General features: G+C 36.1%; 2 protein-coding genes and 1 long non-coding RNA gene across 5 annotated transcripts; all 3 read right to left on the reverse strand.

Moving 5' to 3' along the window:
• Window positions 1–518: 518 nt before the first annotated feature.
• PRPL28 (Ribosomal L28 family) lies at window positions 519–1741 on the reverse strand. 2 transcript variants are annotated; one of them, XM_039029132.2, is made up of 3 exons: window positions 1410–1741; window positions 928–1164; window positions 519–722 (listed from the first exon to the last, which is right to left on the reverse strand). In XM_039029132.2, the coding sequence occupies exons 1-2, from the start codon at window positions 1621–1623 to the stop codon at window positions 932–934; spliced, it is 447 nt and encodes a 148-aa protein (XP_038885060.2). In that variant the 5' UTR covers window positions 1624–1741; the 3' UTR covers window positions 519–722; window positions 928–931. The 2 variants fall into 2 exon arrangements, with proteins under 2 accessions (XP_038885060.2, XP_038885053.2); XM_039029125.2 differs by lacking the exon at window positions 519–722 and having other exon boundaries at window positions 786–1164; window positions 1410–1688.
• Window positions 1742–3170: 1429 nt separating this feature from the next.
• On the reverse strand, window positions 3171–6653 carry LOC150038258 (multiple organellar RNA editing factor 2, chloroplastic-like). Its single transcript, XM_090317381.1, has 4 exons — window positions 6101–6653; window positions 5913–6010; window positions 5658–5723; window positions 3171–3744 (listed from the first exon to the last, which is right to left on the reverse strand). Exons 1-4 carry the CDS (start codon window positions 6529–6531, stop codon window positions 3602–3604), a joined length of 738 nt encoding a protein of 245 aa, XP_090173507.1. The 5' UTR covers window positions 6532–6653; the 3' UTR covers window positions 3171–3601.
• Window positions 6654–8696: 2043 nt separating this feature from the next.
• On the reverse strand, window positions 8697–12339 carry LOC120093032 (uncharacterized). 2 transcript variants are annotated; one of them, XR_016527906.1, is made up of 8 exons: window positions 11910–12339; window positions 11722–11814; window positions 11573–11637; window positions 10221–10890; window positions 10047–10121; window positions 9855–9908; window positions 9708–9771; window positions 8697–8927 (listed from the first exon to the last, which is right to left on the reverse strand). It is a non-coding gene; the product is annotated as an uncharacterized LOC120093032 (long non-coding RNA). The 2 variants fall into 2 exon arrangements; XR_016527908.1 differs by having other exon boundaries at window positions 10026–10121; window positions 11910–12323.
• Window positions 12340–18747: the final 6408 nt, after the last annotated feature.

The raw sequence follows: 18747 nt of genomic DNA on the forward strand, positions 1-18747 counted from the left end.
ATTGAACATTATATAACATTTCTCATTCATTCATTTTCAATATTTGAGTATGTTTGGAATGATCTTTTCCGTATTGATCATTTTTTCTTTTGCATTAATTTTTTTAAAAGCATTTAAAAAGTCATTTCAAATAAATTCTTCAGAAAAATTAATAATGATGCTTCAAACTCTCAGCTCTTAAATTGTCAAACACATTAAGATAAAGTTTCTCTTAAGTTATAAAGATGATTCAAGAAGTTAAGAAAAATGCAACTGCACATGGGATATTGAACCTGGAGGTTATGTTAATATCACTAAGTCATGGGATATTGAACCTGGAGGTTATGTTAATATCACTAAGTCAAACTCACTTTGACAGGAACCAACCTTTTCGTTATTCTTAAATGGGTTAAAATACTTGGCTTCATTTACTAAAACACACTGCTGCCCCTTCTGGATTGATGCATTGTTCCCAAGGGCAAGGGGAAGATGAAGAAATCTTCTGAAATTAAATTAACTATTTGGAAGGCCAGCTCAAGTTGAAATCATAGGTTCAAATGCAGAAATCATTAAGCATGAAAAATTCAGCCACAAAATGTATTCAACTCTCTACAGCATTAAGTTCTAGGCTTTGGAGTTACCTCCAAATGATACCTAATTTGATGAAGAATTTTAGGATTTAGCATCAAATTTGTAAGACCACTCTAGCTGGACTACTAAAAAATCGAATCATTCGTGAAACCCTGAAAGGAAAAGGGATGGATTTCAGATTTCAGCTTCATTGCCAAATGGAGGAAAAACAAAGATATAAGAATATTGTGACCATTAAAAATAAATAGTTCACTAACAACAAGAATAAGCAAAAACAGCAGGATACAACATGATAGTGTAATTAAACAAATCTTCATCGAATTCTAAAAAGAGTAAAATTAAAGTGACATGAAGTACCATATCATTCCTTACGAAGATCAATCCCTGCCTTCTTAGCCACAGCATCAAGTCCATTCTTCTCAATGGTCTTCAAAGCCTTAGTTGACAAGCGTAGCTTAACAAAACGCTTCCCAGCTTCCCACCAAACCTTCTTGTATTGAAGATTTACAAACTGCAACTTCTTGGTCTTGTGGTTGGAGAAAGAAACTAAGTTCTTCTTATTTGCTTTCTTTCCAGTAAAGGGACAAACTCTACCTGAAACAACAAACAATCAGACCACCAAGATTGAGATGGTTCCCAATTCTCACAACATTCCAATTCAAATAGAAATTCTAGATAGCCCAAATTGGAACCAGAACATGGGTGATTTAGAAACCTAATTCAAATAGGAAATGCTTCAAATATACAAATCAATTAGAGCCCAAAAAGGGTTGAAGTTGAGGAATGAAAAACAAGAAAATGAATCATATTAAGCAAGAGTCGAGAAGAGGGGATATTACGAGCAACAGGTTGAAGAGCAGGTCTGAGAGGAGCAGAAATTGGTGAGGGGGAGATCAGCGAGTGGTTGGAGGAGATTTTGATGCCGGCTAATTGAGAAGTGAGAAACCCTAGCTCGGAATTGGGTTTAGTTGTGAATTGAAGTTTGGTTGAGGAAGCTGCCATTACACCGGAAGAAGTGGCCGGCGTGAAGCCTAAGACTACGGAAGCAGCCATTGTTTCTGATCGTTATCTTTGTAAGTTGGGGAAGCGTCTGGTTGAATTTCTGAAGGAGAAGGGGATAAGCTTCTTTTGTTGTTGGGTTGGATAATGCTCTCTTTGGGCTGAGGATGGAAGGTCAAGTAAAAGCCCATAAATTTCCGTTTGTTTGTGTTTGTTGGTTTGTTTTTGGGATAGTTAGGAATATACCAAATCTCGTCCAAAATATTAGCAAATGTAGTACAATGTAAAAAATATCACTGATAGAAGTCTATTAATGATAGTCTATCACTTGTAGATTTTGATATAGTTACAATTCTTTAAAAATATTGATATACAGTTTATTATTATCTCTGAAAATGTTATTTATTGCAATTTTTTTTTGTTGATACATATTTTTTATTTTTTTTTTCTCAATAGAAAAAGTGGAGTTACAAATATATCAATCAACCCAAAGTATTTATAGGTATAACGCAATATAAAAGAATGTACAAATATAGCAAAATTTAGATTCTCCAAGTCATTGAGTCTCGTGAAGTCTATCACTAATAAAAATCTGTCAATGATAAATTTTACGATATTTGCAATTCTCTAAAAATGTTGCTACAAACTTAATAAGTAATCCTAAAAGTGTTATCCATTTTAATTATTTTATTATTTTAGAATGTTTGGACCACCGATTTCAAGTTGATAGAATGAGCACTTATAACTCACTTAATGCGTATCCAACTATTATTCTTTTCCTTGGTGTAGCTGGGTCATCCTGGACTTGAACCAGAGACCTCGCCCGTGAAGTAAATCATCGCACCTATGGTCCAATCATTGATAAAGCAATTCGGTTTGGCGAGAAAAACAATTTTCAATAACTTGTTGATCCCTATCCCCAGATTTTGATCTTAAAATAAGAAGATTGGAAATAATCCAACGGAATGCTTAAAATGGAGTTCTCTTTATGAGTTTGTCCATTCGAGCAGTCTGTCGAAAAGAGAGTAGTGGATGAACTATCCTAATCTCTATCTTGAGTACCTCCCACTTATTGATTCAATTACAAGGGGTGGTTGACTCTTGATTCAATTCAAAGATAGACAGTGAACTAAACGAATCAAAAAGCAAAGAATTTAGTTGGTGATGCTTACTTAAGAAACAAAGCCATTAGTCTCTTTGGCAAACCAGTAATAAAGCCTGACGCTGGACTCGCTGCCTCGCCAATCCGCAAAACTCTTGCCAATGGGTTAAGTTTGATTCAATTTAATAGTTTTTTATTAGCGTGTGAAACTTATAATGGCTCCTTGAGGGCTTTATTTAAATCTAAGGAGCGTATCCAAGTGCAAAATAAATTAGAGATTATTCTATACACGCTACCATAAACAAGTAGCCAAAGCAAGCACAAGTTTCACACTAATTGGCACATACTCATTCCTTCAAAGTTAAAAATAATAATAATCATTATTATTAATTAACCCATTGGCAAGAGTTTAATAAATTATATAAACCAACCGTTAGAAGAAGCTTTTGCAAACTCGATTTAAATACCTCAACCACCATATAGTAAAGATAAAAGACAATTTCAACATCAAGGGGTCACTTGCAAAGCTTCCCAAGCTTGTTATTAAATTTTCACGAAGGTTATAGATTATATCAAATTTTAGAGAACTAAAAAAGTCGAAAGCCTTTGTACTAAGACTTTGAATAAGGCTATATCAAACTTTCCCTAAACGCCCACAAGTCCACTCACATAGCTCTTGCTTAGACTTCAAATGTGCACACGTTCAGAACTAAGCAAACTCAATAAACATTCACTAGGAACGCCATAAAGATATTTATCCATGTTCATCGGCAAAAGTTAACATCTACTGAACATGACTCTTCTACCAAACAAATAACTTCAGTTTAATGTTTCTAAAATTCCTCAAGTTCTCCAATTTGCCTTTCCAGATATTTCAGATTCCCTTTCCCTTTAGTCATATATGCACATTTTCTCAATGTCTCAAATGCATCACCTTGCATTTTCTCGGCGTCTCACATAGCGGGTTCTGTCATTATATCTCGGTCTATCCTGAGCTCTCTGGGGCTGTGGTTCCACCCTTCTCTGTCTCTCTGGTGGCCTTTGAACAATCTCTCCATTCACGAACAACTCAGCTGCACCCAACAAAATCAGTGGGGTTAGCATTATCAGTTGACAATTATCATCTATCAAGTCCTAACATGCTTCAAGTTTATGAAATACGAGCACTCAAAACTTTGACCTTCTCAACCAAAATTATTTGGCTTCATGAGTTGAGATGGTTTCTATGAATGAAATTGCTGTATTGAGTGAAAAAGATATTCCCAACTCCAAATTTTTAGGATGCTGCTAGAAAGCTACGTCCAAATTTATCAGCACTAAAAAGTAAGCACCGCAAGGATAAGTCTTCAAAACATTATAAGCAAGCTGGATGTTTCTTCTCTACTGATCTGCATCTCCACAAAGTTTAAAGAGCACAGAACAGTCTAAAGAGACATTTGCTGTAAGTCCATTAGCATTCAAAACTAATCATTGTCTTCAAGACTGTTTTAGGTTTGCCAAGATAGACTGTACACATTCTTTAGATAACTCATTGGAGAAGCAATCTAGTTTTCGTTCATACTATCAACCACAAGCTTCCACTACTAATGAATATGTGATGCAAGAAAGCTATTTGGCATAATATATCAGGAATCAAAACTAAACTGCGAAGATAGACTCAAATACATTTAAACAAACTTTAATGTTCCATCTCTACTGATCTGCAACTCTACAAAGTAAAAGGAGCACAGAACAGTCAAGAGAGACATTTGATGTAAGTCCATTAGCATTCAAAACTAAACATTGTCTGAAAGACTAGTTTAGGTCTGCCAAGATGGACTGTGCACAGTCAACAAGCTAACTGTTGCAAGACTAATAGCAATCGCTTTTTCTTCAAAAACTTCTCAATACTGTCACAGTAAAGTTTCACCTCCATATATAGGATCCTAGAAAGCTATTTAACAAAACATTCAAGCAGAATTTAATGTTTCATCTCTACTGATCTGCATCTCCACAAAGTATAAAGAGCACAGAACAGTCAAGAGAGACATTTATTGTAAGTCCATTAGCATTCAAAGCTAAACATTGTCCAAAGGACTAATTTAGATTTGCCAAGATGGACTGTAACCCATTCTGCAATACCCTATAGAGAAGCAAAATATTTTTCTTTCCATACTCCTCCATACAATCAAAACAAAGGGACTGAAATAGGAATGAGGTTAAAAAAAAGCACTTCAAATAAATTTCAGTGAATTAGCGCAAAGTTAATTTATCATCTCTAATGATCTGAATCTCCACAATATATATAAAATCTCAGAACAGTCTAGAGTGCATTTGTTGTGAGTACATTAGTATTCAAAACTTAAAATTGCCTAAGTGACTGATTTAGCTTTTCCAAGATGGACTCTATCATAACTTTTCCTGTTTGCATCCACAAGTCATGTTTCTCGCACTTTATAAGATGTCAAGATAATATTTATAAAATAATTTTAAGGACGATTAGTTAGAACGGATATCAATGCACGACAAACATACATAATGTCTCATCTCTACTGACCTGCATCTCCAGAAAGAATATAAAGTGCAGGACAGTCAAGAGTGACATTTATTCTAAGTCCATTAGCATTCAAAACTAAACATTGTCTAAGAGACTGGATTAGCTTTGCCAAGATGGACTTTAATGTCATATGTTAAATTTCTTACATATGCTCTCACCTGTTACAACAATGCTTATAAACAGATTATTATAATATAGCATGTTCAAATGGTTGTCAGTGGACTATGGGCAGGAATAGGATTATGGTTCATCTCCACAATGAGAATCAAGCACAGAATCCCAAAGAAGGATATTAATAAGTCAATCAATTAAACCCCACAACTGCCAAAAGAGACTCTGCCAAGATGGACCTTCTAGGTGTCAATCTCATTATCTCTCAAGAACTCTTTGATCGGGATTTGATGCAAGACCCAAAAAAATGAAGGAAAAAAAAAAGTTTCAGACACTTACCCCCATAGTCTTTATACTCAGGGTCAACATAAGAATCAGGAAGAACAAATAGAACTCCTGGCAAGCCTGTAGACAAAGATTCCAACAAAAATCGTCAAATACAAGCATCACGACTTCAATATAGCTAAATAACACACAGCTTCACAGTTATCAATCCCTTAAAATTGAAATGCAAGAAAGGAAATAATCATGGCCAGTACGTTATGGCACAAGAAGACGAAAACAGAAGATAATTGACATCAACACAACACATACCTTCGAGCTTGTTGGAGGTCTCTTCATCGAGCTCACACCCAAACCCAAAATACCTCTCACAAGAAACGTTATAAATCTTCTTCTTCGCTTCTTCTTCACTGGTCAAAACACAAAAACGGGGACAAAATCAGACCAACAGATAGCGCAAACAAATGAAGAAGGAGATACATCACATAATCAAAAAGTACCTGCCAACAACTTTAGCGAGGGTCTGAATATAGCAATCAATCATCTGCTGCTTAGTGGCACCCTCACCACCAGGCTTGTCCATGACAATGAGCCAGTGCTCATAGTCACAGCCAGGGAAGAGAGGTGCCATCTCAGTGGGTGGACGATCACTGAAGTTGGAATTAGAATTAAGGGGAGAGTAAGACGAGTTACCAGACCGATTGACGCGGCAACGAATCGAGGTGAACCTGGAGGCGGAAGGGATAGATCGAACAGCATGGGAAAGGGGAGGGAGAGATCGACGGCAGAGAGTGAGAGAAGGGAGTGAAGGAGGATGTGTAAGAGTAGATGAGGAGGAGAAGAGACGCCTTTGAAGAAGGGAGAGGCGAGCGGTGTAGGCGGAGGCAGAGGGGGAGGCGGAAGCCATAGCTCGAAGAAGTGATAACGCCATAGCAGGCGAGAGAGGTAGGGTTTATAGTGATGAAATGAGGATATGTGAAGAAGAAATTGATCCGACGGTTTTAATAGCAGAAGGCACCGTGTAAGATATTCCTTTTCTTTCTTCCTGGGCCTGCCCTTTCTGTCTCTTCACGGCCCATGATTAAATATCTACTTTTTTAATTTTTTAAAAAAATACTAATAAAACTTAATTGTTTGTTTTTAGTTGCTTTTAGTTATAGTCAATAACTATTTGTTAATCAAAATGTTATTAATGTGTAGTTTAAAATATTCAATTTTGAACTTAAACTATTTTCTCTTGAAAGAATAATACTCAAGTCTATTATAGGATGGTTTGTTTATTTATTTTTATTTAATTTATTCACTTCAAGAAGTTTGATATGCAATCAGGTATGTTTGAAAGTGATTTTGAAAAGACCAAAATTCCTCCAATTCATTTTTATGGCATAAAAACTATGTTTAGGATTGTAAAATCAAAGATTACATTGAATTTGAATTATTAATAAAATGTTTCATAGTAACTTTAAAACAAACAAATGTAATTTTAACAATTTTAGAATCACTCTTATATATGCTCTAAATTTAACTAACTACTTTTTAATATGAATAAGTTAGAATCTCTTGCTACGAAATTAAAAGTTCAAACTTTCACCTCTGTGAAAAAAGATAGAGAGATGAGGATCCTTCTTTTTCTCAAAGAACAAATGAGTTACCAATGACCTATTACATCAAATAAAACATTGTGGTCTTATAGTATTTTTGGGCCCTTAGGGTCCTCAACTCTATAAACCTGACCCTACGTATCCATCCAAGGTTCAAATCTTGTAAAATGAAGAGTAGGATACTAGGATAACTATAAGGGACCGTTTAGTTTAAGATTTTAAGGATGTCCAAGAATTAAGTATGTCTGACAATAAAAAATAATAATAATAATAAAAAATCGGGAAATAAGATTGTTGAAAATGAAGGATGATTGTGTTTATATATGAGAATGTTATCAAAATTTTATGGTAACAAATTAGCTTTGTATTTTATTCATAGAATTAATCATGAACATCTTTATAAAATTTTGATAGATTAATTGATATACAATAAATTCAAGAAGTGTCACCACGTGCCCGAGACGATGCAGAGCAGCGGTGTCCTAAAGAATAGTTAACTTTAAAATAAAATAAAAATGAGTCGCCACCAATCTTTTTTACGGTATGATTGTACACAGAAGTAAAATGAACAATTTTTAATTAAGAAACGAAAATGGTCTGCAAAAACTAGAATTGAGTTTGAGAGTCATTTGTGTATGGGAATTGTTAGTACCCCACAACACCCATTTAAAAAACGGTGGTCGAAATTTAAATTTTGAATGGTTTTTTTCTAAGAAATTTATTTGAAAAAAAAAAAGCTTTAAAACAAATGTGTTATTTTACCCCTCATTGCTCCAATTTTGAAATAATAATCCTATAAAATAAGTTGATAAATTCCATCGATTAGGCTATATTAGAATTGAGGAAAAATTCCTCACCTCAAGAATACGAAAAATTATTACAATATCTCAAAAATCGTCACAATGATAGCCTTTTAATAAATAATTTTTTTAAAAAAATATTAATTAAATTCATTTTCTCTTATGATTAGATCTCGGACTCCGAAAGATGTCTCACCTCAATAATTCTAATAAATCAGACTCCCAAATTTTCTAGATTTCATCATAATTTTTTTTTAAGGAAAACGTTTGAAATTATTAGCAAACATCGATTAGGAAATCTTTTGAAATCATAGATTAATTTTTTAATGTTTGAAAAAAAAAAAGTGTAATTCTAAAGAAAATTTTTAAACGATTTAAAAAAAAAGTTTTATGAACTATTTTAAAACTTAGAGAAATTTAAATTAGAAGGATTTTAAAACTTTGAGAAATTTTAATTAGAAATCAAGTAAGACTTAACATGATTATTATACAAGTAAAACATAATTAAAGGAGCATCGTAATAAATTAAGCAAACATGAAAAAAGCATATGAGAGTTTTAATAAAAACATACTGGAAATCTATCTTGTAACGACCCGACCCCCTAGGACTCAAGCTAGGTCGTTACTAATGCATGCATGTATGTAAGTTAAAACGAAATTCTTTTTATAATGAAATACATGCTAAATAAATGAGATAACTAAAAAGATTTTCATTAAATTGAAATACTTAGAGTCAAAGGATAGGATACCCATAAATCATGAAAAGAAACAAATAAGTCTGAAAACAAAACTTCAACGGTAGTCTCGAACTTCAAAACTGAAAATGTAAAACATAATAGAAATATTAAAATATGAATGGAAGCATGTAAACTAGTCCCTGATGGCTCGATCAAAGATTCCTCTTGTCAGTCGCCAGTGCATCTCACCTGAAATAACAACATGAGAAAGGATGAGTATAAAAATACTTAGTAAGTAACCCTACTACTGGGGTCAAACTAGGCATGCCTACCTCTGGTGGAACATAAATACTTCTATAGTCCTCACGGGACTCATACACGAATAACTGATTTTGATCCTACTGTAGTTAAGTATCCCCACTACCTCTAGTAAGTCTCATAGGACCAACAACCTCTGGTGAATCTCGAAGGAAAGCACCACCTCTAGTGAATCCCGAAGGAAACACAACCTCTGGTGGATCCCGAAGGAAACCACTTCTTTTAGTGAATCCCGAAGGAAACACAACCTCTGGTGAATCCCGAAGGAAAGCACCACCTCTAATGAATCCCGAAATAAAAACAACCTCTGGTGGATCCCGAAGGAAACCACCACCTCTAGTGAATTCCGAAGGAAACACAACCTCTAGTGGGCATCTAACTAATCAGTGAGGACACTATCACGATTTAAACATCACAAGTATCATATCAAGGTTCTATAACATATGCATCTCATCATCATGGTTCTATAACATATACATACATCTCATTATCCTAGATCAAATACAATTTCATGGATTGAAATATCACCTCATCCTAGCATTCAAGTATCTATATGCGCATTTAATCTTTCGGATCCTCATACGAAAACATACATCGATTATATTATACTATCAGGTTGTCATGCTATCATTCTGTCATAATCTCAATTTTTCATGCTAGCTACATCTAGTGTCTGGCCCGTGGGTAGTTTCCAGTAGTAAGATTACTTACCTCAGATCGCAAGTCCAAATATTTCTCTCCAAGCAACTACTCGATAATGAAACTCAAATTAAACCTACAACATAAACCCAACATTTAATTCACAATAAGGCTCGATTCCACCCATCAATTCATACAATTAACCCCAAAATAATTTACCTAAAGTGTAGCTTAACCAACGGTCATTTCCAAGCTTCAGCTCCAAAATCTCCACTAAATTCCACAAAGAAAAACAACCTCTAATTCCAATGAAAAACGACCTTAAACCTTCTAAATATAATAGTCAAGTCAATACTTAATCTAATCATTAGTGGGTATCCGGAGATCAACCTAAAGAACCACAAATGTTACCAAATTTCTTGTTGAAAACGAACTCGAACTCGTTGAACAGCATGTTGCGCACTTCAGACTACTCAAATCTTGGATCTAAATGCCAAATATAATAGGTATCAACCAAAAGGAAATCCAAAATTTAATGGGCAAACAAGAACCTTCAAAACTCAACCGATATGCCAAACAACTTACCCAACAACAGAACCGACAACAAACGACGACGGCAGAGGCTGGGCAGTGCTTGGACGGATGCGGCTGGCCGGCTGGGCGAGATCGGCACGCGTAGAAAAGATCTTGAAAATTAAGTATTACAAAAATCATCAAAAGAAAGAAATGAACTAGGAGAAGTGGAAGAAATTTTCCTCCGAAACTAATTGAAAATTAAGTATTACCACAATTTGAAAAGTTCTAAAGATGTCTAACTAAAAAGCCACCACGCCTATGAATCTAGAGTTATAGTTCCATGAATAATATACCAAAATCAAACAAAGAACAGAGCATTTAAGACACAAATGTAACAACCCGACCCCCTAGGACTCAAGCTAGGCCGTTACTAAACACATGCATGCATGGAACTTAAAACGAAACCCTTTTATAGTGAAATAAATGCTAAATAAATAAGTAAATTCAAAAGATCTCCATTAAATTCAAATATTAAAAACAAATGATAAGGTACCCATAAATCATAAATGATAATAAATAGGTCTGAAAACAAATCTTAACAGTAAATTTCAAACATCAAAACTGAGAGTTGAAAAACATGAAAAGAAATCTAAATATCATGAGTGGAAGCATAAAACTGGTCCCCAGTGACTCGATCATGGATTTCGCTTGTTATTCGCCGACACGTCCCTACTCTTACCTGAAACATCAACATGAGAAAGAATGAGTATAAAATACTCAGTAAGTAACCTCACTACTGAAGTCAAGCTAGACATTTATGTCCTCTAGATGCCTACCTTTGGTGGAGCGTAAGCACTCTCCTAGTCCTCATGGGATACATACATGCATCAATAACTGAATTTTATCCTATTGTAGTTAAGTATACCCACTACCTCTAGTAAGACCCATAACCTCTGGTGAATCCCGAAGAAAACACCACTTCTAGGGAATCTCGAAGGAAACACAACATCTGGTGAATCTCAAAGGAAAGCACCACCTCTAGTAAATCCCAAAGGACACACAACCTCTAGTGGGCATCTAACTAACAGGATACTATCACGATTACAACATTACAAGTATCGTAACATGGTTCCATAATATTCATATACACTTCATCATCATAGTTCTATAACATACATATACATCTCGTCATCATAGTCCCATAACATACATATACATCTCACCATCCTCATATCAAATAGAATCTCATAGAATAATATATACTCAAATCATGCTAGCATTCGAATATCTCTATGCGCACTTAGTCTTTTAAATCCTCATATTAGCAAGGCATACATAAATATCAAACTATCATCAAATCCTCAGTAAATCATAACTACATTGTCTGGCATGTGGGCAGTTCCAGTAGTAAGATTACTTACCTTAATCGAAAATCCACGGATAAAATCAGACAACCAAACGATGACAGTGACTTGAAGTAACGACCCTAGCATATGAATACAACCATTAAATTTCAGTCCAACAATAATTGTGAAATCTTAGACCCAATTCCAAAATATCCAAAACTTACCCAACAAAACTTGATCAACAACACACCTAACATTTCAATCTCCAAAATCTCCTATTAAGCAGATTCTAATTCCAACGAATGACTACTTGGGACCTTCAAAGAAAAAAAAGCCAACATTCAGTTCAGTAACCGATGAGCGTCAAAATCCTTCAAGAACCTCGATCCACAAAAAATAGATCTTATCTAACTCTAAAAGTCCGACGAAAACCAATGCAGCAATGATTGACTGGCGAAAATTGGTGGGCGTGGCAGGTCGGAAAGGCAATCGACGGCGATAGCAACCTCTACGTGAACCAGACAGGTATGGAGAGCTGGCGAGGCTGGGCGGCTCACGGTGGCGCAGCTGCACACCACAAACGGCGAGGGGCGTCGCGTGGAGCAGGGCTTGGCACGGATGAAAGCTGGCTTTGAAAGGGAACGAAGGGTCTCCAGGGGCGGCGGTGACTTTCGCGGTGCGAGAGAGGCGGTCGATTGGATCCGACGGTGGGTTGCGCGGCTCGGATGACTGGGCGGAGGAGGGTGAAGGGGAGGCGGTAGCTTGCGAGTGACGAGGAGGAACACGAGAGGGGTCTCGGGAGGAAGAGAGCGTGAAGGGGGACGACAAAGAGAAAGGGAAATAAAAAGAAGAAAAAAATAAAAATAAAAGAAAAGAAAAAATAATATAAACTAATATAATAAAATATTTACTTTATTTTATTCTTTCCTATTTCATTTCATTTTATTAAATTCCTTTCCCCCCAAATCTCCAAAAGCAACCCTTTCCTTTCCAATTTGAAATTAATTCCTGACATTAATCTCAAATTTAATTATGTACCATGAAAAGTCCAAGTTCTAAAATTTCTCCCTGATTAAACTATTAAATCGAAACACCTCTTACTCAGTAATTAAATTTTAGTAATCCAATTAAATTTTCAAAATTACAAAATAATCTCAAATATTACAAAATACGGAAATTACATTACGACAAAAATTCAGGAAGTTACATTCTTCCCTCATTAAAGAACTTTCATCCTCGAAAGTTTACTCCTGAAACAGTTTCGGGTACTGGGCTCTCATCTCATCCTATCGCTCCCAAGTAGCCTCCTTGAGCTGGTGATTCTGCCACAGGACTTTCACAAATGCATTTTTCCTACGATGCAAAGTCTTTACCTCTCTGGCGAGAATTTCTACGGGCATCTCCTCGTAGCTCAAGTTGTCATTCAACTGCAATGGCTCGAAGTCAACTACATGGGATGGATCTGTCACATACTTTCTCAGCATCGAAACATGGAAGACATTATGAACTGAAGAAAGTGATGGAGGCAACGCCAAACGGTAAGCTACAGGGCTAATCCGTTTTAGGACCTCGAAAGGCCCAATAAATCTCGGACTCAGTTTTCCTCTCATTTCAAACCTCAAAACACCCTTCATAGGTGCCACTTTTAGGAATAGCTTATCACTCGTCTCAAATTCTAGGTCCTTACATCTCACATCGAGATAACCTTTTTTTCTACTCTGAGTTGTTTGCATACGAGCCTTGATCTTCTGTATTACCTTATTCGTGGTTTGCACTAGCTCAAGTCCTAGCAACTTCCTCTCTCCTACTTCATCCCAACACACAAGAGACATGCAGCTCTTCCCATAAAGGGCCTCAAATGGTGACATTCCAATAGTAGACTGGTAGTTGTTATTGTAAGCAAATTCCATCAAATGTAGGTAGCATCCCAGCTTCCTAAAAACTATATTGCACAAGCGCGTAACAGATCTTCTAATATCTTATTCAAACGTTATGTCTGCCCATCAGTCTGTGGGTGAAATGTTGTACTGAAATCCAACTGAGTTCCCAATGCTGTCTGCAGACTCTTCCAGAAGTTGGATATGAAACGGGTGTCTCTATCTGACATAATGGACACAGGCACCCCGTACAATCTCACTATTTCTTTCATATATATATATTTGTGCCCACTTGTTTATTGAGAAAATAGGCTTCCCTGATATGAAGTGTTCTAGCTTAATGAGTCTGTCTACTATAATCTAAATCATGGTGAAACATTTTGCTGTTCGGGGAAGCCCCACAATGAAGTCTATAGATACGTGCTCGTATTTCCATTCTGGCACACTCAATGGCTGTAACAAGCCTGTGGTCTTCTGTCTTAGGGTTAGGCACTTACTGACGAACTCAGCTATCTCTCTTTTCATGTCATTCCACCAGTAGTAACGCTTTAAGTCCTGGGACATCTTGGTTCTACCAGGATGAATTGAAAATAGGGAATTGTGAGCCTATGGCAATAGCTCATTCTTAATGCCACTATTCGCCGACACGCACAAACGTCCTTGATAGAAGCGATCACCTTTTTCTAATACAAAGAATTCCACATCCTGGCTTGACTTCACCTTATGAACTTTCTCCTCCAGATAAGGGTAATACCTTTGCACATCAATAATTCTCTACCTTAGACTCGATTGCATTGACAACTCCGTGTACTGTGCCGTGACTTTCCCCACTGCTACTGGAATCTCGGCCCACTCCAAATCCTTGCACAAATGAGTCTGTCTGGTAACGAGGGCTGCTGAATGGGCTACTTTTCTACTTAGAGCATCTGCCACTATGATAACGGGCAGAAATGCACATTATTACAACGCAAAATTATAAAACAATGCAGGGTTGCGATGATAAAAGTATACATTATTGCTTCCAAAAGCATTAAGTTCACAATATTGCGGTTGCATGCATCCATCGCATTAAAACAACTAACTTGTATATTTTTGTGCAGAAAATGCGTTGACACAAGGCGGAAATGCGATCCACAGAAATTAACGTCTGAGAGCATTAAAAGATTGCGTTGACGTAAGGCTATGCAATCAAAATTGCGCTCATGAATATCTGCTTGAGAAGGTTGTTGCATAGAGCGGGCGCATCATGGTGGGCGCATCTGGGTGAAAAGCGTAATAAATCACGATGGGACAGAAAACTGACGGTGGTCGATTCCGAATTAAGTTGACAAGCCGTTAACGACCTACTATAGAAAGTACACTCAACTCTTCGGTAACAAATATTCGACACATCAGACAGAGAATTAATACCATCCCATCAGTGAATTCATAAAAGAGAATAAGTCTTCCACCCTGAAGCTCTATAAATACCGAAGGCAACCTTCAGTGAAAGAGTTAGTTCAGTTAGATAATTTCCCCTTTAGATAGAAGTAGCCCTGTTCATAGTTTTCTTTTACTTAGAAGGCGGAAGCGAGTGAAGGGAGATTATACTGAGAGATCGTTCTGGTGAACTTGGAAGAGTGTCGAAAGCGTCGAAACCAGAGAGAGGTCCGACTCTTGCGGAAGCAAGAACATCTTTTGAGCTGAATAGAGATAACAGTGTAAAACCTTGGGAAGCAAGGAATTGCTACCAGACTCTCTAGCCTTACTTCCATTTTCATTTTGTACTCTGAACTTATTTATAGAAATGGAAATTTCCTCTTTATATCTGTTCACTCTTTGTACATTACGCATGAGTAGCTAAATCTGTCAAATGGGTTGAGAAACATTTAGCTAGCATAACTAAGGATCTTCATTCGATGCGATTATCTTGTATTATGTATGCGTCATTCGTCCATTAGAGATACTCGGGAAGGTAATCTAAGGATAGAATCTAGGCTTGAAAAAGTCAGGTTAGAATCTAGGCTCGGGAGAGTCAGATTAGAAATGCATAATCAAGAGATATAAGCTTGGGAATAAGCTCTGTTTGCTATTAACGCATCGCATGCATCCTAGAGATAGGTTATGATTGCATGCAGTCACCTTGTCCTTGTGTGCATCCTGCATCATCGCATAAGCAATAAGTAGAGACTTAGGAATAAGCTCTATTGACACTATCACATTCATCGCATGCATCCTAAAATTAGGAGCCATCACATTTGCATTGGAAAATGATTTGTTGTCGCATAAGTGTAGCATGATTGCAATGTTTAAACGCATTATCGGGAAACGCTAGCTAAAGACCTTCTCAACCCATTCTGCCACACACTTGGTGTATCTATTGCATAACTACTCTTATCTCAAATCCACCACATACTTTTTATACTGTAAACAACAAACCAACCAACTCTTTGAATCATTTATTACCGCAAAGTAATCTAAAAATTATTGCCACATATTGTCTTCCTTAGTCCTTGAGTTCAACCCTGAGCTTACCAGAAAACTCAGTAGGATTTATACTTAGGTCCTGCTGAGAAAACTTGTTTGCACAACGCATTTTCCATCACTACAGTTCCTTCCATTATTTCATCGCATAAAATAGCGCATCACACTACATTCACCTTCCCTGGGTGATACAAAATTTCGTAGTCATAATCCTTCACCAGCTCTAACCACCTTCGTTGCCTCATGTTCAACTTCTTCTGAGTAAAGAAGTACTTTAAACTCTTATGGTCGGTGAAAATCTGTATCTTCTCTCCATATAAATAATGCTTTCAGATATTTAGAGTGAAAACCACTTCTGCCGATTCCAAATGTGGGTGGGATAATTCTATTCATGATTCTTCAGTTGACAAGAAGCATAAGCAACCACTCTACCTTGTTGCATCAGCATGCATCCCAATCCTTTCTTGGAAGCGTCATTGTAGATAACGAAACCACTTGATCCATCTGACATTGTAAGAACTGAAGCTGAAATCAACTTTTGCTTGAGATCTTGGAAACTCTTCTCACAAGCCTCACTCCAAACGAAAGAGGCTCCCTTCCAGGTCAACTGAGTCAAATGGGTGGCTATGCGAGAAAAATCCTTCACAAATTGCCTATAGTAGCCTGCTAACCCAAGGAAACTACGCACCTCGCTGACCGTGGTTGGGTGAACTCAACTTGTAACTGCCTCAATCTTCGCAGGATCCACATAGACTCCTTCCTTCGATACCACATACCGTAGAAAGGACACATAACAAAGTGTGTTGTGTGTGTGCGTGCGTGTGTGTGTGTATTAACATTTATAAAAAATCTGGGCAGGAGCAGGGATCGGGTTCGGGGTTGGGGATGAGGCGGGGATCCTCTCCCTGTCCCCGACCGGGGGGCGAGGACCTGATTTAAATCCCTGGTTTGACCTTCGTACCCTGTCAAACTGGGGATTTCTCAATCCCGTGGAGAATGTCATCCCTAGTACCTAACCTTATCCCTATACTATAGACCATTTAGGCTGTATCTTGAACATTGTCCTTGTATGTCTTTATATACTGTTTAAGACTCATATGATAGCCTTGGATGTTAGTTTATTGGGTTTAAGGTTATAAGACAAAATAGAATACAACACATCAATAACATTTATTGAAATAACATTAATAACTCTTTATTGTAATATAGTTGACATTTAACACACGGAAGCTATTGGGATACTAAGCACTCTAACTACATCAATTTTAATGGATTAACATGCATATTTAGTTTCTTCCAGAAAATAGGGTTAAAGTGAACAACCTTTGAAGAATTCCTTTGATATTCCAATCTGTCACAAACGTCTTCTTGAATCTCTTAAGTTGATCACCACATGAGTCTTCTATACTAATCTCATGCCTTAGATTGGATTGTGAGATCCAAATTGAGGTGAATTTGGGATGAATTTGAAAAGATTGAGAGGAAACCTTTGACAGAAACTTTTTCTGTTAAAAAACAAATTTGCATGCCTAATTTCTCTTAGATAAATCAAGTATATATATACATTGAACATGTAATATGTTTAAATGGAAGATTGACACTCAATTTTCCACTTTATAAGCGGATTAAGTGTATCAATTAGTGGAAAATCCAATTTTTTCCACCCATTTCATTTATATTATTATTAAATGAAATTTCATAAATTCATAAATAATAATAATGAAATTTTAATTTAATTTAAATTATTTATTTATAACTAAAACAATTTAATCAAATTAAATTAATTTTATATTTTGAATTCCACAAATCCAAATTTTAAATAAATAAGTTGTTAATTAATTAAATAATTAAATATCAAATATTAAATTAATAAAACACCTAATTCAAACATGAATAATTATTTATTTAATTAATATTTAAATCATATTTAAATATTTTATTCTCTCCAAAATTGTTTAATTAAACGTTAATTATATTGAATATAATAATGCAAACCCTAAACCAAATTTGAACATTTTAAATTCTCTCAACACGCTATTTTAAGGTTTAATCCTTTTATGAGCTTATAGAGGGACCTAATGGATCTATAGATCATGAGCTCCAACGATTTGAGATTAATTAGCTAAACTCTTTAATTAAATTAGTCAATATTCGTTAACTACCGAGACACACCACTATACCTTAATAGTTGCACTCTCATCACTGTACATATATTTCTGTCCACTTGATTTAACCATAATCAATAAGTCGATCCCTCACAAGTTGTTTGTATTTACAGCTAGGTCAAAATTACTATTTAACCCCTGTAATACATCTTGCTCCTTAAGTCTCCACTAATCCTCTAATGAATAATTGGTTTATGGCCTACCAATAATCTGAGTCCTTCTCAGCAATAGAGAGGGCGTGGCCCCTTTGTTCAAGACCAGGACTCAGTACTTAAGGGAACAACCTATCTGCTAACCCTAAAATGGTAATGAGTGAATTCCATCTTGCAGGACTATGTCCCCAACTATCTATTCGGTCTTACCCTTAAAATGGGAGACTTATTGAGCGGTGATGTTGAGCCACTCTCACGCGTGCAAATTAAAAGATAATCCCGAATAAACAGGAGTTCATAGTTAGCTCAGGTTCAGATCGAGTTACCTTAGGTCATCAAATTGAAATAGTTAGTTTTAATAGTAAACGGTCATTATAAAGAAAAGTGACTATTTCGTGGCTCGGTATTATACAAATATCTTTTGTATAGGACATCCCCATTCACATGTCTCCACATGAATGTTCTTGGGATCACATCGTTTGTATCAATATAGAAAATGGGTCACATCCATAGTGTCCCTAGGATAAGGTATCCAACCCTATCTATATACTTATAGACCGTTTTGTCTATATACTAAAACTTGATCCATGATA

Source organism: Benincasa hispida, chromosome 1 (genome assembly GCF_027475165.1).
Source record: "Benincasa hispida cultivar pf3 chromosome 1, pf3_genome.v1.1, whole genome shotgun sequence".
Classification (NCBI taxonomy): domain Eukaryota; kingdom Viridiplantae; phylum Streptophyta; class Magnoliopsida; order Cucurbitales; family Cucurbitaceae; genus Benincasa; species Benincasa hispida.